The sequence below is a fragment of the Lytechinus variegatus genome, chromosome 3, assembly GCF_018143015.1.
Source record: "Lytechinus variegatus isolate NC3 chromosome 3, Lvar_3.0, whole genome shotgun sequence".
NCBI lineage: Eukaryota > Metazoa > Echinodermata > Echinoidea > Temnopleuroida > Toxopneustidae > Lytechinus > Lytechinus variegatus.
In genome coordinates this window covers 64,697,905-64,725,223 of record NC_054742.1, presented here as the reverse complement: position 1 = coordinate 64,725,223, position 27,319 = coordinate 64,697,905, and the positions used below count along the sequence as shown (strand labels likewise).

The 27,319-nt window shown below is 35.8% G+C and overlaps 2 protein-coding genes across 2 annotated transcripts; both read left to right on the top strand.

The window, feature by feature from the left end:
* Positions 1–6,941: 6,941 nt before the first annotated feature.
* Positions 6,942–12,627, top strand: LOC121412263 (antigen LPMC-61-like). The gene is made up of 3 exons (XM_041605161.1): positions 6,942–7,176; positions 8,429–8,483; positions 12,045–12,627. Exons 2-3 carry the CDS (start codon positions 8,429–8,431, stop codon positions 12,476–12,478), a joined length of 489 nt encoding a protein of 162 aa, XP_041461095.1. The 5' UTR covers positions 6,942–7,176; the 3' UTR covers positions 12,479–12,627.
* Positions 12,628–14,556: 1,929 nt separating this feature from the next.
* LOC121411668 (UPF0746 protein DDB_G0281095-like) lies at positions 14,557–23,342 on the top strand. Its single transcript, XM_041604493.1, has 4 exons — positions 14,557–14,873; positions 19,089–19,144; positions 20,310–20,321; positions 22,283–23,342. The coding sequence occupies exons 2-4, from the start codon at positions 19,090–19,092 to the stop codon at positions 22,894–22,896; spliced, it is 681 nt and encodes a 226-aa protein (XP_041460427.1). The 5' UTR covers positions 14,557–14,873; position 19,089; the 3' UTR covers positions 22,897–23,342.
* Positions 23,343–27,319: the final 3,977 nt, after the last annotated feature.

Genomic DNA, 27,319 nt, shown 5'->3' with positions numbered 1-27,319 from the left:
TACACTGATGTTGGCATTATTTTATTAGATTCAAAGTAAAAATGATGATGGTCAGCTGTATATCATGAGAAATGTAGGCAAATGCAAATGGTTGATCGGTCGATTGAAAAATTACTTGATTGGCTACTCGATTGATTGAGTGATTGTTAGATTGAATGAATGATTTAGTGAATGAATGGTTGAGTGAGTGAGTGAGTGAGTGAGTGGGTGGGTGGGTGAGTGAGAGAGAGAGAGAGAGAGGAGGAATAAGACTAAGGTGGATGAGTGATTGAGTGATTGTGGGTATAGTGAGTGAGTGAGGGGGTGAGTGAGTGAGTGGGTAAGAAGTAAGTAAATGGGTGAGAAAGTATGTGAGTGAGTGAGTGAGAGAGAATGATTGTTTGATTGAGTAAATGATTGAGTGAGTGAATGGATGAGGTGAGAAAATGGAATAGTGAGCGGGAGAGAGAATGTGTGAGTGATTGATTGAGTTTGTGAGTGATTGAGTGGTTGGCTTACATATCGGTTGATGTGACAGAAAAGGTAGATAGTTACATGGTGAATGAGACAAGGTTGATGGAAGAGTGATTGAACATAATATTGCTAATTAAGGTTAACAGAATTTTAAAGTTGTGATTGCCATATAAGCCTATCAAGGGGGAATAAAGTCATTGGAAACCGTACCGCAATTGATCAGCAGATTAACATATCATTTACATTACTGAATTATGAAAACATTATTTTATTTACTTCATAATGGTTTCACATCTAAAATCACTTCTAACTAAATCTTACCCTACTACATGCATTAGTGAATTCATTCATGAGTCGCAAATGAAATGAAAAACCATATGATATACCTCATTAATTATTTTATTCCACTCTAACAAACATCATCATAATAAATCCCATTTCATAAAATTGACACCAATGTCTAATCTCAAACACTTTTTTCAATAGGGTACTCTTAAAATTAGTTAATCAATGAAGATGTGGTAATAAGAGAATTGTTATTTTAATTCTCTAAAACTTCTTCGACTAGCTGAAATCGATTAGTATATTTGTTTTATATTAATGGTGAACATTTTAAAAAATATTTCGACTTTGATCCATTTACAGGGGAGTATTATCATTACAATCATGACTATTATTAATATTATTATTATGACCCAATTATGACCACTAGTCATAAACGTGTAAAGTCCTATACCCGAAGGTTCGCTCGTCATAAATCGAAAAAAGGGTCACTATTTATAAATTTATTAGGACCATTATTCAAACGATCTGTTATTCATAATGAAGATCGTCATTCATAATCCACCATGAGAGCAATCAACCATGTACGACGGCTATTGAGATTTTATTCATGAAATTGAACGAGGGTATCTGTATACGGAGGGTCAAAAATCATAATCAAAAGGGCCACCATCAATAATCAATCGTAAATTTACCAGACGAGTGTCTATAGTCATAATCCAAAAATAGTATCGCTAATCATTAATATATCGAAGATGTACTCATATTCTCGTTTAGAGAAAAGGTCGCTAGTCATAATCCAGGGGTCGATAGTCATAATGCGAGAATGCGAGTTCGCTAGCCTGATCTATTCAATTATGGCTAACATGTTTGGCTGGCGATCATTTTCTTTTCCGTGATTATACAGGATGTTTCTTTAAAAAGGTAACCAAAATTCAAATATCAGCTTTATCAAGAATACACGATTTATTCTTGTGATTTCTAATTTACATATTTGAGTAACTCATCAAGTTTATTTTGACATATTCCTTGCGTCACAATTGTCACGGGATGCAGAGTTAGGATCCATCGAAGGCGAAGGGTACACAGCAAAAACTGTGGCGTTAACCGGTGTACATAGAGGACCACACCAGTTATTTTACACCAGTGTTGAATTGGTGGTGTTAGTTTTACACCTATAGGTGTTATTACAACACCTATGGTTGTTACATTTACACTCTTGGTGTTATGTTCAATCTCTAGGGTGTTATTTTAACACCTCAGGGTGTGGTCCTCTATTAACACCACAGTTTTTACAGTGTACAAAACCCACTTCATCCCTTTTTTGTGGTTTTAATGTACAAGCACAAAACTAACTTTGTTGTAAGATTTTGGTTTCATTGTAGATTTTCCCTGCAAATTTCAGTGAAATGTTACCCGTCTTATAACCTTTTTTCGAGTATATGTTACATAACTTGTGTCTAGCTTCAATTATGGCTCAGCACATCCCGCAATGGTTAGAAGAGCAATGCAAGGCACGCAGCGTGTTGGTGTTAGTGCAAACGTAAGGAGTGAAAGACGTGTTCAACTAAGGAAGTCCTTGGTTCAAAAGAGATTGAAACTATGCAGTTAATTTGTAAATACCAGAAACTTACAAAAGTATACAGAGGGGTGGGATTTCACTGAAACTGTGAAGGGAAAACCCTGATGAAATAAAAACCTTACAACAAAAAAGGGATTCGTGCTTGTACATTAAAACCCAAAACTTGGAAGTTGGAAAAAGTGAGTTTTGTACCCTTTGCCTTCGATGGGCCACTACTCTGTGACCCATGACATTGTTCCGCAAGGAAGGTGTCAAATTAATGTTGAGCTACTGTTATTTTTTATTATGACTAGCGGTCATTTTGAATAATATAATGATTAGCTGGTGGGTCGACTCCCCAATCACAATGTACCAGCCTAGAGTATATAGGGGGAAGATGATACACAGACCCCGATGTGACGTCATTTGATTTCGCAATGGAATAATATAGGCATTATAGGGTAACACCTATATACCTATATAATACCTCTCTTTAAAAAAAAATATTCTTTATTTTTTCTCTCTTTGTCTTTTCTTCCTCTTATCATTTTCACTACTTGAAAATCACGGGGGAGGGGCAATGATTTTTCTCCCTCTTTTCATTCTTCATTTAGTAAGAATGTCGTTACTTTATTAATTAAAGGTCAAGTCCACCCCAGAAAAATGTTGATTTGAATAAATAGGGACAAATCATGCAAACATAATATTGAAAATTTGATCAGATAGGATAAGATAAGATAGTTATGACATTTTAAAGTTTCGCGTATTTTTCACAAAACAGTTATATGCGCAACAGAGTGGCATGCAAATGAGAGAGTCGATTATGTCCATCACTTACTATTTCTTTTGTTTTTTATTGTTTGAATTATACAATATTTTAATTTTTACCAATATGACATCACGGACCAACTTAGCTGAATCATAAAATGTTACATGTATAACAATGATAATGTCATCACATGTTCAGGGAGGAATAAAACTTTGTTTCACAGGCCCGGGGGGGCCACTTACATTGACGAGTGGATACCATGCGCGACCCAAAAAACACGTAAAAAGGATGTCCTTTTCACGATAGGGCACGTTATGTACGTAACGTGATAAGGGTGTCAAAAACACAAAAATAATAAAAAACGGTATCTATTTCGCTAGGAAAATTACGTGTTTAGGGTGCAATTTGCGGGGATAATAAAACAAAATTAAAGTGTTTAATAAAGGATGTCCTTTTGCCCCAACACTACGTGTTTAGAGTCCTATTTGCGCGAGGTGTAGAAGGTTGGGTCATACTAAACCAAATAAGGTAAAGCCGACGACCGAAGGACCCGTAACAATAAAACATTCCTGTACTTGTTTAGGGGTTCATTTCAGGGAATATTTGCCAAGAGTATCAATTTGTTTCCAAATACTTGTTAAGGGTAGGGTTTCACACGCCAATACTTGTTAAGGGGTGCATTTTCAGAATATGGAAATTACGTGTTTAGGGTGCTTTTCGAGACCCCATGGTCGCGCATGGTATCCACTTGTGAATGGAAGTGCCCCCCCCCCCCCGGGTTCACAGGACAATGAGGGGAAAATTAGAATATTTCATATAATAAATACAAAAGAAATAGTGAGTGAGCGAACTAGGATGTGTATATATCTGTTCTGTGAAATCAAGCGAAACTTTGAAATTTCATGACTTTCTTATTTTACATTCATTCTTGATAAATTTTTTATTGTTTTGCTTGTTGGATTTTTTCTGTTCATTCAAATCAACTTACTATTGGGGTGGACTTGTCCTTTACTTAACAATAGAATAGTTCTTTATACCTCGGTCACATTTGCTCTACGGTGAAAACGACCGTTGTCACATTATTTTTAATATAGTAAGATATAGGTTATTGGAATAAAAACAAATTTATAACACTGCTGTTTTCGACTCGCCGTACGGCCGCCGTAGGGCAAATGTGACTGAGGTCATGGAGGTATAACGCACCTGTAAATTTGTTCGCTCATTACTCTACTCATTGGTTTGATCTGTCTGGGGAAGGTTTCGTTGGTGGGACTTCAACATGTGTCTGATGAAAGTAAAAAGACAAGTCCATCCGAAAAAAAAATTGATTTTAATAAAAGGAGTACAATCTAACACTTAAACATAACAATCAAAATTTAATCAACATTTGATGTAAGACAAAAAAGTTTCGCTTAATTTCACAGAGCAGTTATATTCACATCCTGGTCGTTATGCAAATGAAGGGACTGAGGACATCGACCACACATTATTTGTTTTTGTATTTTCTGCCATCAAACATGAAATATTTCAATTTTCTCCTCATTGTTATGTGAAACAAAGTTTTATTCCTCCCTGAACATATTGAATTCGCCTTTCTATTGAAATTGCGTGGTCTAATTAAGTTGGTCTTATTGTAAAATCTTTTAAAATTGAAACATTGTAAAATTCAGTCAATGAAAAAAATAGCGAGCGAGGGACATCGTCAACTCTCTCATAAAGACTGCATAATTGTTTTGTGAAAAACAAACGAAACTTTAGAATTTCATAACTTTTTCATTTTACATCCGACTTTGATGAAATTGTCAGCATTATCCTTGTTCGATTTTTCTATATTGAGCCAAATCAACATTGTTTCTGGGGGTGAACTTGGCCTTTAAAGAACTCGCTCGATTGATTTCAAATCTCATAATTTATTATCATTATTACTACTATTATTATTAGTTTCAAACACGTGCACACGTTGGTATCAGTTAATGCATGAAGAATTTTTGTTTATTTGATGCAATTAGATAAAAGAGCAATGGATATAAAATTTGCCTTGGTCAAGGGCCATGCAGGGAATCGAACCCCGGACTTTCATGGTGTAGTAGGGAGCCTTAGACCACTCGGCCACGGCACCTCGCCGTTGGTGCTGCCACACCAACGATTGTGATTCCATGCCGATCAAATACCTGTTATTCAACATGCTCAAGATTCGGAGCATTTGGATTGATTCTGTCATTTGGCGTGACTGCCACATAAATGTCTTGAAAAGTCTAAGAGCATTACCATTATCAATGTATCAATTAATGACCATTTTCACAAAATCATGCTCTTGGCGTGATTGTAGTCCTACTTTTTGAAAGGTCAATATTGAGCTGACGAAGGATAGCAAGAGTCGAGAAATAGGCCTTTTACTCTTTAAATCTTAAAGAAAAAAAGAGCAGAACTTTGTCCCACATCATCCTCCCCAATCAGGGGATATCTGGGTGAGGGCATCATCCCCGGAGGAAAAGATGAACATCCTCGCGGGGATGACTGTCCATTCGTCACCATGGCAACCATTCCACACGCGATACTTTCCTTTCAATATTTTTTTAAAAGATGATTTTGACGCAACCTTCAAAGTTTTGTCCTGTTCGAAGGAGAGGAAATCTGATCTTATCAAAACATGATGTAGATTTGAAGGGCACATCAACATCTTACTTAGGTTTATCTCGACCTAAACTAAAGGGAATAGGTTAACTCAACATCTTATCTTGAATTGAAGAAAAAAGATCCCTGGGTAAAACCTTTAAATGCTAAGGAGGTCAACCCTTTTTATATTGTTTTCCTGCCAATGATGTATGTTTATGAAAAATAAATTTGCCCCACTCTTTCTTGTCAGAACCTTATTTTTCCTCTTCTATGTATATATAAAACATTGATTATAACTCGGCAAAGGAAGAAAATGATGCTTTCGTCATTCTCCTTTACTTTTAACGCATGACCAATGTTCTCGAGAACATTGAATACTTGAATGATTACACTTAATAAGTACGTATAATAAAATGACAAATTCTTTTAGAGAAATAAAGGGCTCTTCTTCTCTCATTCCTGTTTTAAAATATATCATTCTCTCTTAACCATGTTTATCTTATTCAAAAAGAGAATTTGCTGAAATACGGTAATAACGTCGACGTGAAATTGAATGTGAAAGTTCAGCCACAATGTCAAGATATAAGGAATGTATGTGTCCCTTATATGCTCTCATTCCCATTTCATGTTCGGTACTTCATTACCTTTTCCTCAGTTGCATCAACGAGAAATGCCACTTTCAATGACAACTGAACTACCATATCAGCTGAAAGGTCTGATATTTTGTATTTTAAGTAGAAGTGAGGCAAATTGCCAGTCGGTAAAACTTTGCCAATAAGAGATTTCTGTCAGCAACAAACGTCAAGAAAACTGACGAAATTCTCTTTCTCGCCAAGAAAAATGAGGATAACTTCTCCTTCGGTCCAAAATGAAACCGTGCTCTTCGCACGTATACCCTTTATCGTGATTACCATTGGCTAAAATTTAATCTATGACATCACAATGATGGCTCCCTGTTCTACAGGTACTAAGTCGATTTCTTTTTAGTTTTCCTAAATGTGAAAATCGATTTTATTTCATATCAAATCAAAAAACAAAAATATCATAAGGATGTGACGATAACGCTAGAATTTACAGATGTAGACCTTATATGCGTCTAGCATGTTCTCTTTGGTGTTTGTTTATTTTTGTGTCAATAACCTCGTGATATCATACTGCCCCTTTTCACTTTTAAGTTGATTTAATTCTTTGTTGCACTAAGCATCTGAAACACGTGAGTGTTAGCCAGGCACTTTTTTGTTTGGGTGTTTTTCTTTAACGGTATCTTCTTTCTCCTATCCTGGGACTGAAGTTGAGGTCCACTACTATTAGGAATTTAAATAGGAAAGGTGAAAAGTCAAATGCTTTCTCCCCTTCACCATATATAGGAGCAGATACCAGTCCAGAGAGCACATTTTGAAGAGTGTTTACATCCCGGAGTGAATTTGTTTCGTTCATTCTGCCTCTTCTTTCTTGTTACCATCTCAGCTTGTAATTCACCATCATCATCATCAAAGTAAGCATTCCTTCCTTGATATTTGTTCTTAGTATACCATAATTAATTATTTCCTCTTTTCAAATTTGCGTTTAGTTTGTAAGATATTTATTCGGTTGTATTTTCTTGTATTTTTTTATATCGCTTTCACTTCTTGACAAAAATTATTTTTGCGACCACCATGCATGATTATTATCCTTTCACATGCAATCACGACATTGTGCGTATGTGCAAGGAGATAGAGGTGATATCTCCTTGGTATGTGTAGGTGTGAAATGTGTGTTTGCGCGGGTGAGTGCGTGCGCGCACGAGGGTGAGTTTGTGCGAGCGACTGATATGTCTTTAGTGTTACATTTGGAAATTGCTTCTGTAAATAAACATTTTTTTATTACCTGAAAATATGGAAGATAATTTTCTTAAATGTATATCTATCCAATGACGTTCAATGTTATAGAATAATTGCAACAATTAACACGTTCTTCAATGTACCCTCTTTTTGCTGATCAAAATCACCATCAACTGTCGTGAATAATGAATAGCGACTCTTTCTAAACAAAAAAGAAAATCACATAATAAAAAAAACAAAAAAGAAAACACTCTAAAAAAAGGTTTACCCAATATTGGGTTAAATGGGAACATGTATGTTGGTTGAGTAATGTTTTTGTAAATTTTACACAATGTTGTGTTAAAAAAGCCCTATATGGGGTTTAAAAAAATACCAAGCTATATATCGTGCCCAATATTGGGTAAAATTTCACTCAGTGTATTTAGATGAAACATTACGTATACTTCTTGATACTTTCTTATTTCTTGCTTGACGTAATTTGGAAGAAATAAATATATATTGTTTTTCCCCTAAACATAATTTATTTTTCTTTAGAATGTCTGACTAGTTTTTATTTGTAACCATTGGATTTTTCGCGAAAGTTGTCAGCACTGACAATTATTTTCGTAAAAGTGGTTACCTGAGTAGGAGACATCGTTGCTCCTAAGCCAATCCAAGCCAAAGAAAGTTGTCAGATCCGACAACTTGGGAGATGTTCAGTAGCCCCTAATTGTCGTCCGAAACTGTCTGGTCTGAAAACTTTCCTTGCGTCTACTTTCCCTCTTGCTGAATTTTTTTCAAAACAATGGCTTAATGGGCTATTCTTCCAAGTAAAATAAAAATGATAACGGTAATTGTGTACCGTACTTTAATTGTGTATCGTGCTACATTGCAATATAACAACCTTACATGCATGGTGAAGGCACGCATTTACTTTTCTTATTTCAGATGAAGTCAACCATCTTGCTAGGTTCATTTGTTCTCTGTGTTCTCTATCTAGAAGGTAAGCAAATCCACAATCATGAAATCTTAGAAACTGTCTTTGTCATGTATATTTGGAACATTTCATGGTTCTCCAACAATACAGTACTTCCCTGTAGGAAATTTCTAGGATTCTTCACACCATCAAGAGCCCACATCCTCAAGAGCTCCTTGTGGAACCAAAAGCTGTTCCCAAAGAACGTTTTACACTGCACGGATTGTGTGGTCCAGTGGTTAGAGCATTGGACTCATAATCACAAGGTTGTGAGTTCGAATCCCAACTCTGCTACTGTCTCCACTTTAATAAAAAGGCCTGAGAGTGATATCTGTCGTCTATAACGTCAGCCACTATGACTGATTAAAATCCTAGACGTAATGTTTCATAGGTAATTGGTTATGTGCCAGCTTGGCGTTAACCAGCAAAACGCTGTCCTGCCGAGTTCCTACGGGAGTTACCATAAATAGAAACATAATGTACTATATTGTGTGGTTCTTGGTGAGGAAAAAAAAAAGATTGTATAAAGAAATCTGTAGGAAATTACTAGGGTTCTTCACACCATCAAAAACCCAGATCCTCAAGGCGGTTCCCGAAGAACTGTTTAGAACCCCTTTCTGCGTCTTTGAAGAATCTAAAAATTGTGAGTTTTCGCATTTGCAACGGGGATTGATTCTAGAACATAGAATATGCTTTGAAAATGCCCATCAAATCACAATTATGAACAGCTACGAGGTCTTTGTGGAAAAATTGTGAACCGGGACAGCAGATCGTCCTAAGATTCGGAGCTGACGAAACATTGCAAATATGTCTTGAGTCACGGACAACAATGCTGTTTTGATTAACAGATTTTTCGACAAAGACTGCTTTGTCATGAAGGGCTTTTGATAATATATTCTCTACGTTCCATAACGCGTCTGCGTAGTGGTTTCGAAAACTCCCTATTGTCCAAAAAAGTTCGAATCAGCACCCTTTCCTTTCTACACTACAAAGACTCCGATGTTGATTTACCACCAGCCGAGAATCTATACATGTCCACACCAAAGAAGTGTTAACCCTATCTAGGCCGGGGTATTTTGGGAGTTCCTATGGCCGGGGGGGGCCTCCCAGGCCCCCCCCCCCTGTACAGATCTCGACCGCGCGATCGCGCCGAAAATTGGCACGCGGGTTGCCTGGGGCATAATCTACAAGATTGTATAGTGATTTATTTCATGCGAATCGCTATTAAGTGATTATGCTAATTTATGCGTAATTAGTATGCGAAATCATACTTTTCCCTCTAACTCCCTAAATAAAGCTCTAAATGTACTCATTTTTGGTATAGAAACTCTTTGTGGTGTCCTTAGCAAGTGGACATGAAAAAAATTGTGATATCAAATCATTTTCTTATGTATTATATTGTTTTTTGCAATTTCTTATGTATTTCTTTGTTTTTTTTACCTTTTGTTTTTCATTGTTTTTTTCAGTGAAATTTGTTGGAGACTCTTCTTTGATCATAAAAAGCATAAATGAATATATTTAGACTAGAAAAACTAAAAATAATCATACATTTATGAATTTTGGTTGAAAACACAATTTGCATTGACTTTGTACACGAAATCACGTTTTTGAGCAATTTCCAGTCTGACATGCACTTACATAATGTTGCGTAATTTCGGAACCACATACCCGAGTGACGCAAAATTGGTCTCAAAAGTTGCGCAAGACTTAAAAGTAAAAAGTCAGCGAGCGGCGCGGTCAAAATTTTCGCACGGCGAAAATATCGCGCGATTCGTTGAGGGCCTCCGAGGCCCCCCCCCCCGGCCTAGATAGGGTTAAACAACGCCAATTTGGTTTGGGTCTAACACCACATAGCTGTTTATAAAACACCAATTAGTATTAAAATAGCATCGGATTGATTCCAAACTGGTGTTGTTTCAATACTTCTCTGGTGTGGATATATATGGATTCTGGGCTGCATGATAGTAAATCAACACCGGAGTTTTTGCAGTGTAAGAGTGCACGATAATAAGAAGACGTGTTTTATTAGATTAGCACTGAAATTATATTTTTAATTTCATTCATGTTGTCAATCTTTATATTATGAGTCGAAAAATTTAGTTTAAGAGGTGATTTAAAAAAAGAGATATTTAATGCTTGTGTAAAACACGACATCGACATTTTCTTGAATTATAAAGGCAATAAACATGATGATATAATAACTGTGTGAGCATTTTGATGACACATGGTCGTTGTTAATATAATAAACGATATCCATACTTTACAATCTGCCATTTTATGTACAAATTCTCAATCAATGCTATACCTACATCCTTTCAAAACATTTTTTACTTACAATAGGGACATTCATTCATATCCTACACGTCACTCATCAGACTTTCATTTGACAAACCCGAAAATAATTTTAGCACAGAAAACAATTAGACACCACGGCCCAGATATATGGAACAACATACCCAATCATATTAAACTCACTGCATCTGTCTTTTCTTTTAAAGCTTCATTCAAAAAATACCTTTTATCCAGATATTCATAAATCTCGTGCACTTGCACCCACAAGCACACACTTCATTTTTCAATTTCTACTTTTTTCCCGTTGTTTGGTGATTCGTTACATAATTTTTTTTTCTTACAGACACAATTTCTTAGGTTTCCATGTAGCCCTTCCGTTTTTTGGCTGCTATGCTTCAAGCATATATTTGCTTATATAGTTTGCCTGTGCATTTTACTCATTAATATATATATATATATATATATATGTATATATATATTTCTTTTAATGTATTCATGTCTTTCTGCAGTCACTACATATTAGATTGTCACTTGGTTATGTACTTCATTATGCTATATTATGATTATGTCTCAAGCATTGTTAATTTGTTTTGTATATTATTTCAATAAATGCAGAAAATCCTGCAAAAAAAATCGTTGATATTATGCATTTCGATGGCATCGAGTCGAACCTGTCTCTGTGGTTAGATTGGGGATATTAAATCTCGTTTGATAAGTGATCGATTAATTAATAGATTGACTTTGTTCGCCAGATATAAAGTCACAAATACAAATATAAGGTGAAGAGTATAGAATACCAAGACAAAATAGCCCATGAAAATCGAGGTTCCGTAGATAGCTGGAACTTAAACTTTTTTGGTTGATTGTTTGGCATAATATTCATTGCGTCGCGGTTTGGTAAATTAGTTTGTTCATTTGTTTAGTCACTTGATTTGGTATGACAGTAATTCATTTGTTGTTGGGTTTCTTGGTCTGATCACAGTGCAGGGGATGTGCTAATGGGACGTGGGTGACCCCGCCCATCCCCTGTGATTTTCATTAACTTATCAACAGCCCAATCAACGTATAAACCAACTAAGCAACCAATTAACCAAACAACAATCAATGCAATTATTTATTGTAAACAAGAATTTTCAATAATCATCTACTGGAAATTGGTTCATTTGCTATTGATTTGGTAGTGAACTTTCAAATATAAGGGGTTGTTATTTATATCTTTAGTCATGGAATGCAAGATAATGTACATTCATTCTTTGACGTCCTAAACAATTGTTGTCTTCAATCTTCATCTTTTAGGGCAGTGTGCACCAGCCGGTCGGAAACTGCTCCAATGGCAACCCCAATGGCGTCAGGGATACAATCAGGGGTACCAGCAATGGTACCAACAACAGCCACAGGTCCAGCGTCAGCAAACCCAGTGGGTTCTAGATCCTGAGGAACGATTTGAACAGCAGGAAGAGGTGCTGGAGAATCAGCAGGAGCTTCGTGAGGATGCCTTTGAGAACCAGAGAGGCCCTCTACGACAAACAGCTAACGGACAGTTGGTCTACAACTCACAATCTCGCGAGGTCGTTGTCGGTGCTGCTGGAAACGCTCCTGCCCCTTACGTTGCGCCTGGAGGATCAACCTTCTCCTCAGAAGATTACGGTTCCTACGTGCTCTCATCAATTCCACCAAATGCTTATTACAGAAATGGTTATCAACCTTGGAATCCAAACCAGTGGGACTAAGCAATAAACAAACTTCATTTACTTCCAGAATCTACTCCATGATCATTCTAATTTCTCCCAAACTTTACCAGAATTTTTATATAATTTTGTTTGTATAATTAGTGGTAGTAGTGGTATCACTTGTAGTAGTGCTAGTAGTAGTAGTAGTAGTAGTAGTAGTAGTAGTAGTAGTAGTAGTAGTAGTAGTAGTAGTAGTAGTAGTAGTAGTAGTAGTAGTAGTAGTAGTAGTAGTAGTAGTAGTAGTAGTAGTAGTAGTAGTAACTGGTAATTGTAGGGTAAGTGATCTTCGGGTAGTGCTAGAATATGTTAAAAACCAACTGTAACACCGAAACATTCTACATACATGATATAATTATTAATGATTCATGACTGAAATAAATTAATTTGAACAAAATAATATTAAAATTGCTTTTTCGTTATGATTACGATGTATAAATTTGGAAAACATATTCATCATGTCATTGTTTACTTTTATAACCTTAGTATGTTAAGTGTATGAAATTATTTTATTACCGTCTTGGAAAACGGATAATATTATGTCCAATTTCGCAATGTATTTAGTCATTCATCATGTTCGTTCGGGTATGGGTTTTTTTACGACGATTCATCTTGAACGAATTCCCGTGAGTGGAATGCCTCGTTAATGATTATCTTGTCCGGCTTGGCACTTCTTAACTTGGTTCCAAATACTTAACTAATTGCGCCATTTTTTCAGGAGTGTGAACAAAAAAAATATTTAAAAAAACATTGAATTGCAAGTGCGTGTTAGGCAAAGGGAACTCTACATTACCTTAAAAGCCACCTCTTGTAATGTTCTTCAATATCGAGAGAGAGGGGGAGAGAGAGAAAAATTTCAAGATATAGCACTGACGTAATTTCATTTCTCAATTGGAAAAGAGGAGAAATATAGATTTACATGACCAAGGTCTCTCTCTTTATACTCTTCTTTCTTCTTCATTTTATTCCTCCCTTTTCCTGTTTTCCCCTCCTCATTTACTTACTATTTGAAAATTATACTGGGTGGTCGGATTGGTGCCCCTCCCCCTCCAATGTAATGCAGCACCTCTGTGTGAGCGGATTACTAAAAAAGATATTGCTACAACAAAAATCAACTCTCGAATAGGAGAGTGATATTATTGTTAAGAAATGCAAATGATAGAGATGAATCATGGTATCGTATCTTTGAGCGATTAAAGTCAAGGACCAAGTACAAATCAAGTTAACTATCAATACAAACTAGTTCAATGTCAATAGTTTGTTGAAAGGTATTGATTAAGTAGGCCTATATTGAACTTCGAATGATTGTGCCCTCTTCTCTCGACCGTTTATTTACCTCTGGAGTTATGTAGACCACAAAATGATTTAAAGGAGTACTCCAAGCTAAGGAAATACAAAGAAAATACTAAAAGATATAGTAAAATCAGACACACAAAATACTGAAAACTTTATCAAAATCGAAGAAGGAATAACATAGTTATATAAGTTTGAAATTTTGCATTATTTCGGTGAAACAGTTCTGTGCTTTGCGTCATGAATATGCAATGAGCGAGCTAATGATGTCATAACTCCAATTATTCTTTTGTACTTATTATATGTTTAATCAAAGAGATTCCTCAAAAATGTGAAAATAAGGTTGACTAGTGACTAGATAACCATTGCTGCAACATTCAATATTACTACGGAGACATGATATACACAAATGTATAAAAAGTACCCAAAAAAGTACAAAATAATCGTGATTTTATGTAATTTATTGAGCAAAGGGTAATGGCATCATCAGCCCACCAATTTAAGACATCATGCATTACATTTTCTGCAAAATATTGTCAAACTTTTAAATTCAATAACTTCCTAATTTTTTTATCACATTTGGATGAATTTCTCAGCATTTAATTTTAGTTTTACTCTATCTATTTTGACATTTATTCTTTCCAGCCTTGAGTACACCTTTAAAGCAATATTTCAGTGTTTTGAAAGTTTTCAAACTCTTTAAGCTTCAAGTCGTCTTTCCGGCGTGAGAAAATTCAAAAGCGGAAGATCCCATTGCTAAAGGAAATGAAGAGAGACAGATACTTCATATTTTTGTGCCCCGATGATATGATACAAATCGATCATCACCTTTCACCCCTGCTAGCTTCTAGCCATGCGATTGGTGGAGATAACGGTGACGTCACTTGCTCCACAACAACTATGAAAGAATTTCCATTCGGTTTCATGGGTCTGGAAGATATCTTATGAGGTTCAAAGAAAGGTCTGTATCAACGTGATTATTTTTAAATAAATACGGAGTTTTCGTTTGATATTATTTACTTGGACAAAGTGCTGCAACTGATTTGTTCGGTGATTCATCTTTCTTCATTTGGTCTTTCTTGAATAACACGCAGTCATTATCAAGGTAAATATGCTTCTCGCTAAGATATGACTGCTTGTATCTTTTGTTCTTTAGATTTTATTGATAAATATTTCATTATTTTAATTAATCAGAGCATTCCCATGCTCATACTACGACTCTTTCGTGTGAATGCACTACAGGTGTTGCAGTGATTCAAAATATAACGCACATTCTCAGAGAAATTTCAACATACATGCAAGACGGTTCAAATATAATGATGCATGCAGACTAATTGGGATGTGTATAACCAACAATAATTGGTCGATTCATATTTTAACCAACTTTTCGGTTGGTTAAAAAAATCTGATGGTGAAGGTTATGTTCTGTTAATTAATAGGTGTGGTGGTCAGAGTTGAGAGTCGATATTGGATGAAATCTTGGCTCAATAATCGGAAGTATGTAAAACCTCTATTTCATGATATCACATGTGTGAGCTGTTCGATGTGTAAGCTCAGCTGGTTTGGCAGAGAAGTCATCCGATATCCTGTCCCGTGCCAACTCGAGAAACAACTTAAGAGATCGATAGTTTTGATCTCAAAGGAATACCTCTGGGAAGTTTTTGGAGCAATAAGGAAACGGATCGATTTCATAAAGTTAGGGTTGTGACATTAATCTACTAGTGTGACGGTAAAGGGATATTGTGCAGACTGGAAAGTATTTTGTTATTTTTAGTGGAATTTTTGTGCTTGATCGGTTCTGATTAGAGTCGTATTTGTGATTCGGTGATTATGTGTGATCTGGAAGGTGACCGAAGTTGTCCAACAGAAAAAAAATCATAACATCGTCCAAATTATCCGAATAATATATCTAACTACAATTCATGATAGTAGGCAAATAGTTACCGCTATAGTGAAAGAGTACGACAAGCTATACGTTCCAAGGGGATTTAGATGTAGCTCGAAGCGAAGATGAGGAAAGATAATTATATAGCATTTCATCGCCAAGGATATAGATATACAAGCTCGCAATGATAGTGATAACGATTAAATTATTATTAAGAATATTCATACTAATGCCAATTATATCAACAATATATAATCTTTGGCGTAATGACCCCTATGATATAGCAACTGTAACGATAGTTCTAAAAGAAAATACGGCGAGCGAAATTTTGACCCCATTTACTAGTGATACAAATATGTGCTTTGAAATATATTTTGACATAAAATTCAGAAAATAGTATAAAATTTGTCTATTTTCACTTTCCTTTTCTTTTTTTTTCTTGTTTGTTCTTGGTCATTATTTTTTCCTCCCATCTACATGTATATGTCAGTGTATGTAATAATAACGACGGTGATGAGAAGGAGGACGAGGATGATGGTGAGGGTGGTAGTTGTGGTGGTGACGGTGGTGATGGTGATGATGTAATTGTAAATGAACGGATAAGAAATGAATTCAATAAAGTGAAGTCTATACTCGTTAAAAGGATATATAATACTAATAATATAGGGTATTTATATTGCGCACATATCCACCTTGTTAGGTGCTCAAGGCGCTCCTATATTACCCGGCTAAGCTAGGCGTTCATAGCGCACACAGCTTTTTAAGGAATAACTTCCTACCGGTACCCATGAAAATACGACTTACATTTTACTATATATTTTATTTTTATTTCAAATGTATATCATCACCGAGGCGAAACAGATGTAGCTCTCTGGGGATAGATGGGGATTACCTTTATGTAAACAGTGTTTCCCTTCTAATAATCAATATAACCAATATGAATACCACTGAAATAGCAGGAGGGGATTTACAATATGAATTTAAATCTTACAACTATACCTCCTTAACATTTTACCCCTTCCTCTGAAATGCGGGGAATTATTGGCACGGTTTCAAAGTGGAGAGCGATGGGCTGGTTGGGGGTTGGATGATAACCCTTGTCTGCTAGAGTTTCCTGTAGGCTAGTTAGATTCTCCTCGACCTTTCATACCGAGGAATCAACTCATGCTAAGACAACCTTGCTCAGCTTCCTTAGTACCGGACCCTCTACAAAAATCAAATCAAATTTGTTGTCAGTTTAGATGTTTTTGAATACTTTTCAATTAACGTTAACCTATTGACCACTTGATTTTCTGCAATTTATATGCTTTGTGTAACGACCACTCAGATCCAGTACAGGCAATAACAATGGCGTAATGAGGTAAAATTTCTGAGGAGTAACGAGCGAGCGAAGTGAATAACTTAGAAAATATAGTATCCTATTCACGCTCTTTTCATTTCATTTTCTTTCCCTTTCTCCTTTTTTTCCTTGGTGGAAGAATTTTTCGGGGGAGGGGGTGGCTCCCATGACCCCACGCCCCCATCTATACGCCAGTGGGCAATGTGCTAACACAATTGACCCGATAAAATTCTGTTCACTTGGGTCAAATATTTGACCGGTTATATTCAGTGATGACAACTTTGTCATTATTTTATACCACAATATAGCGAAAAGCCACAGTAAACAACCCTTATCATAATACATAAGACTATATCTATACTATTTTTAGTAAAAAAAATATTCTATCCAAATTTATCTTAAAGGACAAGAATAACCCCAACAAAAACTTCATTTGAATAAAAAGAGAAAAATCCAACAAGCATAACGCTGAAAATTTCATCAAAATCGGATGTAAAATAACAAAGTTATGACATTTTAAAGTTTCGCTTCATTTCACAAAACAGTTATATGCACATCTCGGTCGGTATGCATATGAGGGAACTGATGACATCACTCACTCACTATTTCTTTTGCATTTTATTATATGAAATATGAAATATTTTGATTTTCTCGTCATTGTCATGTAAAATGAAGTTTCATTCCTCCCTGAACTCGTGGAATTCCATTATTTTAACTTTTTATGGTTCAGGCAAGAAGGTCCTAATTGTCAAATTCGTAAAAATTGAAATATTGTATAATTCAAACAATAAAAAACAAAATGAATAGCGAGTGAGTGACATTATCGACTCTCTCATTTGGATGTAACTGGCTCGTTCATATAACTATTTTGTTAAAAATAAGCGAAACTTTGAAATGTCATAACTTTCTTATTTTACATCCGATTTTGATGAAATTTTCAGCATTGTGCTTGTCTGATTTTTCTCTATTGATTCAAATCAACATTTTTTGAGGTGGACTTGACCTTTAAGATGACTCATATCAAAGGTAGTGCGGAAATCTGACCAAATCGAATCTTTCAGCGAGAAAACAATGGATATGATGCCTAATGGGAATCTCATTAACGGTGACGTGTTTCTGAAGAAAACTCTAACCCCCAGCCCCAGGCCAAGATGAAATTTATTTCATTTTTTTTTCTGCTCCATGATGAATTATACTATATGCAATGGTAATATTAATATAACCTATATACAATGGTAATATTATTATATAATATTGATATAGTAATGTTTATTGTCAAACTATAATACAAGGTGTGTGGGGTGAGGGGTGTGAGAGGATTTGTGGATGAGTGCGTGGGTGAAATGTGTGTGCGTATGCCTTGACATGGTGACATACGAAAAGAGACAAATAACACAGGATAGCTATCATATTTTTTTCTTATTGTCATATTTACCCCTTGAATTAATTGGTAACGTAGCAGATATCAGTTTTATAAGACACGAAGGAACATAGTAATCATATTGATTTCCAAAAATATGCAAGTCAAGGTGAAATGAATTGTGTATGTTCATAAATTGCATGGTAATCACTTAGAAAAAAATAAGATAAAAGACGCGGATCTGCCCCACCCCCCAAAAAACAGTAATAATACTACTACTACTACACTAATAATAATAATAGGCAAAAAGAAGCTGCTGAAAACTGCTTATCTAAAAAAAGAGCCAATGGAGTAAATTAGAGAGTCAAAAGGGGCCTAAGCTTTCGATCCTAGCAGAATCTTCGTCGGACGAAGATTCTGCTAGGATCGAAAGCTTAGGCCCCTTTTGACTCTCTAATAATGATAATAATAATAATAATAATAATAATAATGACAATAAATTGATAGATAAATAAACAAATAAATAAAAAAAAATTATATAAGTATATCATAATTATTTTGAGCCCATTTCGTAAATTTAAAAAATCCATCAATCGCAGTCATGAGTCTCAGTTGCCATGGAAACAGCCGTCCCAATTAAATCAACTATGAATCAAAAGTACCATTATGAATCATCGAGTGAAAATAATGGAAATGAAGTTAACCATATTCTTATTCTTTCCCTTTGTCCACACAGAATGAAGTCGCTTTTTGCGGTGTGTGTGGTTGTTGCTCTAGTAGCAGGAATAGAAGGTATTATTCTTTTTTTTTGTTTAATTCTTATGTTGATTTCAACACTGTTAAGTCTACCCCAATCACAAGTTGACTAGATGAAAAAGGCAAAACAAACAAGCGATAAACTGAAACAATCATCGAATTCGGATTTAAAATTAAAAAATATCTAAAATGGGGGAAATTATGTAATATATATATCACATCACAGATGGAATAAATAAATGAACCGATTACGTGACACAGTCATCATTTTGTATTGATTTCATTATTATGAAATATGAAATAAATTAAGTTTTTTCCCCATTCAATGTAAAACTTGTTACACTCAACCCTGAACATTTTGGCATTATCCATCAGTATAATTAGTTATTATTTTGACAGCAAAGGATTCTTTGTTATCAAATCTACGAAAATTGAATTTTTCTTATTTCACATTATAAAGTGGAACAGAGAAATAGCAATTGTGTGGCATCATTTGCATATCACCGTTATTTTAATAATCAAACTGATGAAATCAAGAAAAAATGTAAAATGTCACCTTTATTCAACTTTGTTATTTTGTATTCCGACTTTGATGAAGTTATCAGTGCTGTGCTTGTTTGACATTTCTTTGTAAATCTGAAACAAATACACGTTTGTGTACACATTTTTAATGGTATCTCCAAAGATTATCAGATCTCAACCCAAATGTTGGAGTCAGTTTCGTTGGTCTGACTTTAGCATGCTATAGCATATTCATCCCTTGGATCGCAGTGAATTAATTTGCCTTCTAGATCTTATACCTCGTGGCGAGTGGCCTTTCGCAACTGATCACGACAATAATTAATTTTGAACCATTAAAAGAATCAATACGATTGCCACAACTGATCTGATGCGATCAGATACGATCTGATACGATCAATAAACGATTACTCCACGACTAAGACCATCGTTTAAATCGTCATGATCGTGGTGCAAATCGTGACCGTGGGAACTGGGTATTATGAATGCTTAATAAAAATATCAAGTAGTTAAAGCAATATTGTTGTATTGATATTAGTGGGAAATTAAAGTAGTTATGCATTTAGATAGAAAAATGCAATATTGTCGGGGTATATACATGTATGTATATTTTTGAAGGCGTTGTCATGTCAAAAGTTCACTAATGATCATTTTATTTTGTTTTCATTACTTCTTACAACAGCTCGACCGCGAGGTAAGTGTAATCACCTCTTTGCCCATTCTCTCTCTCTCTCTCTCTCTCTCTCCTCCCTCTTTTTTCCTCCATCCACCCATAAGATATACACTATTGTCAACGTACTTTGTTTGTTTTGATCTTTATATACATTATTTTTTTAGATATTCAGATATTCTAAAATAAAATAAAATTACACCGGCATAAAAATCATATTCATCAAATCATATTTTTTATTGTAACTTCAATTTCTATTTTATTTGAAATAAGTTTATTCAGGAAAACACGAAATCAGCAAAGAAAATGAATAATATAAAGATACAATGTTTTACATCATCAAAATCCTATAGAAATTTTGAAAACTCAGATCAAATTCGAAATGAAGACAAAAATACCACCAGCTGCATATAAAAAGCCGAGTAAAGGAAGAATCACTCTGGAAAATAATAATGTAAACGAATCCACTTGCAATTAATGTTCGTCACCCGGAGTCTTTTAACCGTTCTGACATTAGGCTAAAGATCACCGTGAGATGTGTCGGCCGACGTTTTTCTCGTTCAGATCCAGATGAAAAATCATTTCCTTTCGACTTTTTTTTGGGGGGTTAACCAAAAAAAATCAACGAGCCGTTACGTTAAAGTTACGCAAAACTTAACGCACGGGTGGAGCATGCTCTTAGGTACCAATTCAGCTAAACATGAGGATGTAGCATTTGTCACAAGAAAGGCTCACGAGTCGTGCCAGGGGCGGATCCGGATTATCCAAGGGGGCATTTTTGTACAGGAAAATTTACGCAAGCTATACAGTGCGTCCCAGAAAAAACGAAACCGAGATTTAGCGATCATTTATCATTACTAAATCATGAATAAAAAAGACAAATGACCTACCAATTTAAAGCTTAGAATCTCCTCTTTCATCTGATATTACTTAAATTATTTTTCATTCACGCATGAGTGAGCAAATGCAATTTGAAGAAAGGATATCAAAAACTCTTTGGCAGGGGGTATCTGGGTTTCAAAAAGAAAACCACATTTTTGGAAAGTTCAATATCCCTCTTTAATTTGATACTTGAATTACAGAAAATGGTCAAGAACTAACAAAGTTCTGGTCATTTGAAATAAGGCTTGAATTTCAATAATTTCATAAAATGAAGAGGTTCTCCAAGCTGGCTTTCAAACTCACTCGACACTCCGTTTGTTGACGATCAGCCATGCATTAAATCTTTTGTTCACCATGCGAAAGCTTCTGTGGGAACCGGTGAAAACACGTTTATCTCATGAAATTATGGAAATACAAGCCTTATTTCAAATGACCAGAACTTTTTTATTTCTTGACCATTTTCTGTAATTGAGGTACCAAATTAAAGAGCAGATATTGAACTTTTCAGAAATGTGGTTTTCTTTTTGAAACCCAGATACCCCCCGTCAAATGAGTTTTGTATCCTTTCTTCAAGTTGTTTTTGCTCAATCATGCGTGAATGAGAAATAACCTAAATAATATCAGATGAAAGAGGAGATTCCAAGCTTTAAATTGGTAGGTCATTTGTCTATTCTATTTATGATTAAGTTATGATAAATGATCGCTAAACCTTGGTTTCGTTTATTCTGGGACGCACTGTATAGCCAAAAAAAAAGGTTTCTCGAGCAAATCGAGCAAAAAATAAAAGGTTCTCAGTAGAATGTGCATGATTATCATATTCCTCTAAAGAATATTTTGGTGCCTGTCAAAGGGGTGGGGTACGGGCCGGATGTGCCGCCACCCCCTCCCCCTGGCCCTGGATCCGCTACCGAGTCGTGCATAAATTCAATCGCAACTTACGAACAGCTTTATGAAACATCCATCAGGTTACTTAACAAAATAAACAGAAACTGACGATAGCATTGTGGTACATTTGATTATTCGCAAAGAGAAATAATAAATGACAATAGGAACACGCAATTGATGTGCTACTCGTTTTTTTTTCCAAAACAACTCTTATTTAGGCTCAAGACCTCGTCAGCAGCGGCAGTGGAATCCTAACCAATGGAATCCAAATCAGTGGAACCCCAACCAATGGAATCCCAACCAGTGGAACCCTAACCAGTGGAACCCCAACCAGTGGAACCCCAACCAGTGGAACCCCGACCAATGGAACCCAGACCCATGGGGACAGGGTCAGTATGACGGAGACCAACAGGATGGCAATGAGCAACAGTTCGAGGGGCAGGAAAATAGAGAAGAGTATCAGCAAGAGGCCCAGGAACGACAGTGGGAGATGCAAGAACAGCAGCAGGACATGCAGGAGCAACAGGAAATGCAGGAGCAGCAGGAAATGCAGGAGCAGCAGGAAATGCAAGAGCAGCAGGAGCAGCAGGAGTTGCAAGAGCAGCAGGAGATGCAGGAGCTGCAGGAAATGCAGGAGCAACAGGAAATGCAGGAAATGCAGGAGCAGCAGGAGTTACAGGATGAGGAGGACCAACAAGCCGCTGCGAACCTCCAGGGACCCCAGGCTCAGACGGCCCAAGGGGGTAACACATCCGAAGAATCAGACGAGGACGTCGAGGTTTCTTATAGTTCACCCAGTGATTCCAACCTCAGTTCCGGACCATTTATCTAGACTCTTTCTTCTGACACGAAGAAATATGAATATATTAATCATTACTTTCCGAAAAATATATATATCAAAGAAGAGGTCAACATAAGGTAGTTTTTTATTGTATCAAGATTGACTAAGATCTTGTTAGGTCCAAGTTTCCCCCAATTCAACGCCTCGTACCGGCACCTTCTACATGTTCTAGTGGCTTCTCCAATCCAGGATATTTTCTGTATGATTTCACGTAAAATCGTCACTATTTGAGACTATAAACTGATGAGAAACAGGGTGGTTGAAGCTTGTTTGCATCCGTAACCACCATTCTGCCATAAGAATGTAAGTTTACCAAAATGGAATGAAAATAAAAAATATTGAACAGTTGAAAGATAGATGGATGTATCGAAATATGAAATATGAAAATGAAATATATACTGCCAATTGAAAAGAAATAATAAAGTCTTTCATCTTTACATTTCGTTTCTTTCCGTTGTAATTCTTCTGATGTTGTGATGATTTAGCAAGGTCATTTAAGTCGACGAAAATTACAGTGATGATTTTCGAGAAGTAAATTAGACAGAATCATGGACAAACCAAGATTTTGTGGATAAGATCCTCTTCTGCAAATTCTGCGTAATGCTATACGGTTACAACCTGTCGAACTTATCTAATTTAGAAAAAGTTGAGGCAAGGGCTCTTCGGCTCCAAGATTCACGATTTCGTTGAAACAGCTGGGCCCCATCTTCCAAAGAGTTACGGTTGATCCGATACGGTTGATCCGATCAATCGTAACTCTATGGAAATCCATCAGTGTCATAATTTTTTCGACAGGAAATTTGCAAAATGTCCTATAAAAAGAAAGGAGATCACACCAAATTGTCAACAAATCAATGAATTTATGGATATACATTCATATCTAAAATTTTTTTGACTTTGCTGGCTTTCCATAGTTGTGATTTTGTAAGACAGGCCCAAGGGCCCCATCTTACAAAGAGTTACGATTGGTCCGAACAACCAAAACTATGGACGGCCAGCAACGTCAACTAACATGCGTGTTTGTTCCAAAAAAAAAATTAGACAAGATATTAATTCATACATATAGCTTTCTTGAAAATTTAGGTTGCTTCTTTTTGTTTACAAAGGATATTGGGAAAATTTCTTTTTTGATCGGATCAATCATAACTCTTCCTTACACTTTCCTTTTCTCTTTCCGTTTTCTTTATTGTCATTTATTTCTCTATTTCCTTGCCCTCCTCCCTTTTACCTTGTGCACTCAATCAGAGTAGCAGTGTTACAGTCGGGGTAATGCAGCGCCTACAAACATTGTATTAAGCGCTTGTAAATGTTGCATATTATCATGATTATTATCAGTACATTTATCATTAGTATTATTATCATCATCATTAGTAGTCTGGTAGTAGTAGTAGTAGTAGTTGAAGTAGTAGTAATGTTATCATCATTATGAAGCCGTTTCGGCTCTGGACTATTCTCGAGCCACCCCCCCCCCCCCTCGCTACACTCTAAAACTCGAGGATTTAAAATAAATCCAGATCGGCTGTGATTAGTGACCAGCTGAATATCAGATTTAGTTTAGAACCTTGTAGATTTAAATATAGATATAAAAGATTTGAATCTAAATCTTTTGAGATTTGAAAGCTAATCTAAAGATTTCAAATAAATCCAACATTCGGCCGGTCACTATCCACAGCTGATCTGGATTTACTTTAAATCCTTGATTTTTAGAGTGTACTTCATGGAGGAGGGGTAGAGGGTCGTTTCGTTTCATTGTCTCTTCACTCCCTTTTTCATGTCTGCATCCCTCTCTCCCTCTCCCTCTCTTTCTTTCTCCCTCTCTCTCCTTTTCATCCCTTATCTGTTCAACTCTTCTCTTGTATTTCACCCTTTCTCCCCAACTTTCCTTCATTCCAAGAATTCTACTCTTTTCACTTTATATATTGAGGCCAACATCCCAAGCAGTATATCTTTGGTAAATGTTATATGAATAAATAATGTGAATAAAAAACATGTAGATGTATGCATTGTTACCCCCAAATAATAGAAAGATGAGAGAGGGGAGGGGAAGGGAGTGATTGAATTGAGGATTGAAATATCCACACTGCTAGAAAATTTTTCCTTAAAATAAAAGAAGTTCCTGCAGCAGAGTCTCGAGAACACCTGTAATCTTACCAGTTTGCGTAATATTACAGGAAATTGGTATTTGGTGTATGGAACCTTACAAATTTCCTTTAATAAAACACCCTTTTTAAACAGACCTGTTCTGTTAAATTGCAGAAAAATTCATGTTTTATGAATTTACAGAATGATTCTGTTATTGCTTTTTGCAAAATCTGTCTCTTTTTTTGTTAATTTTTAACAGTGCATGCAGAGCTTGCAAAAAAAAACTTCGGCTACAGTAATGACGTCAGGGCAGGTTATGTATGATTTCAACTTCATTTACCTTCAATCTACGGTAGATGTGAGTCTAATCTGTAGATTTAGATTAAGATTTATTTATTTCCGTTCAACAAAATAACATAATCGGAGTAACAGTACAAATACATGTTAAAAATAGTACATAAAGTTCACAGACATTTCATAAAAAAATATTGAAGTTAAATGAACGGAGGGACTTGCCAAGAAAAGCAGACCTTGTAAAAAAAAGGCAAGTCCCTAAACTTGGTTCTCTTTCTTTTGCCTCCCTTTTCCCCTCATATAATTTCTACTTAAAATTTGTCATTATTATCGTTATCATTACAATTATCTAAACTACTTTCCATTTTTTGTCGTCGCTTATTCGCTCCATTTTGGTATTTTGTAGCTTGCATATTTTAAGCTCGTTTTCCGTCCGTCTCTTGTATATAGCTTATGTTAATTAGTATTAGTCTAATACTAATTAACATAACCTATATACAAGAGACGGACGGAAAACGAGCTTAAAATATGCAAGCTACAAAATACCAAAATGGAGCGAATAAGCGACGACAAAAAATGGAAAGTAGTTTAGATAATTGTAATGATAACGATAATAATGACAAATTTTGAGTAGAAATTATATGAGGGGAAAAGGGAGGCAAAAGAAAGAGGGAGGGAGAAATGGGTGGTGCAAATAGAACTGAAAATGAAATGATCTTGTAGAAAGATAAAAGATCACGTGAATGTGTTGCACAGAAATAAATCAGGGAAATTGTTTTGATTTGGATGACCCTCTTGCGCCATTGCCATTCTCCCCCCCCCCCTCTATCTCTCTCCCCTTTCTCTCGCGCAATCTCTATCTATCTATTCATCTATCTATCTGTCTGTCTGTCTGTTGGGTTTGTTTGTATGTTTGTTTGTTTCTTTGTTGTTTTGGGGGGTGCGCTCTGCGTGCCATAATATGATACTGTTTTGAGCGCAAAGTAGGCCGACAATTGTGGGGGTACAAATATCAAGAAGTGGTGGAGAAAGAATTTTGAATGGTGGATTTTTTTATAACGAAAGCGATATACTGTCTTTTTTTTAACCCATGGTTTTATCTTTGAATTAATTGTCAATTCAAACATGCACTCTCTCGTATTATCTTTTTTTTTTAGAAAAAGAGGGGCACTGCGACTGCGTTTTTCCCCCTTTTTTCGCCGCTCTTCTTTCCTATCAAATTATGCAACAAGAAATATTTCCCGATCTTAAAACACTAAAACAAAGCCATACCGTACTCTGGTTCAATCTTGAATCCATTCGTGCCATTGGTGTAATGACAGCATATATCAGTGAGAAAGAGACGTTAACTTTTGACAAGCGTAATGAGTAACCTATTTTCTCATTTCAATGTAAAACATCATGTTGGAACACCACCTAACCCAGCTCGATCAATCTATTTTCTAATCAGATTTATCATTCAATTTATCATCTCAATTCAATGATCTGTTGAATCAGACAGCAATGTAAGTGTATGCTATAATTTGGTTCTAAATGAATTAAATTCTTTGTAGTAGTACAAAGGGAAAAAAGGGAAACGGAGGCCACAATCAATTTGATATGCGTTCTAAAAATAACGTATTTCTAATTATTACTTTGAACTATCTATGTATACATCAGTTTCTTTGCGAGAAGTATATACCTCTTATACATCATCCAACAAATCATTCCTCTCTTGACGAGACGAAGTAGAAACATCACTCAACATGAAGTCGGAAAGGCAGTGACGGGTTACATCTTACGGAACCCAACATCCTCTCAAACCTTGCCAAAAAATAAGAACTTGAACTCGCACAATTGAAGGTAAAATCGCCAACATCGATTGGAATGCGTGGGGATGAAGTCTTAATGTGACGAGTTCGTGATTTCCACTTTTTAAGTGTTTTACAGCAATGATTGCTTTGTCTAGTCTACGGAGGCGATAATCGGTATCTCCACCAGGGTCGTTCTTCCTCTAGATGTCGTCATCGTTCAGCGACTCAACCACGAAGATTGATAT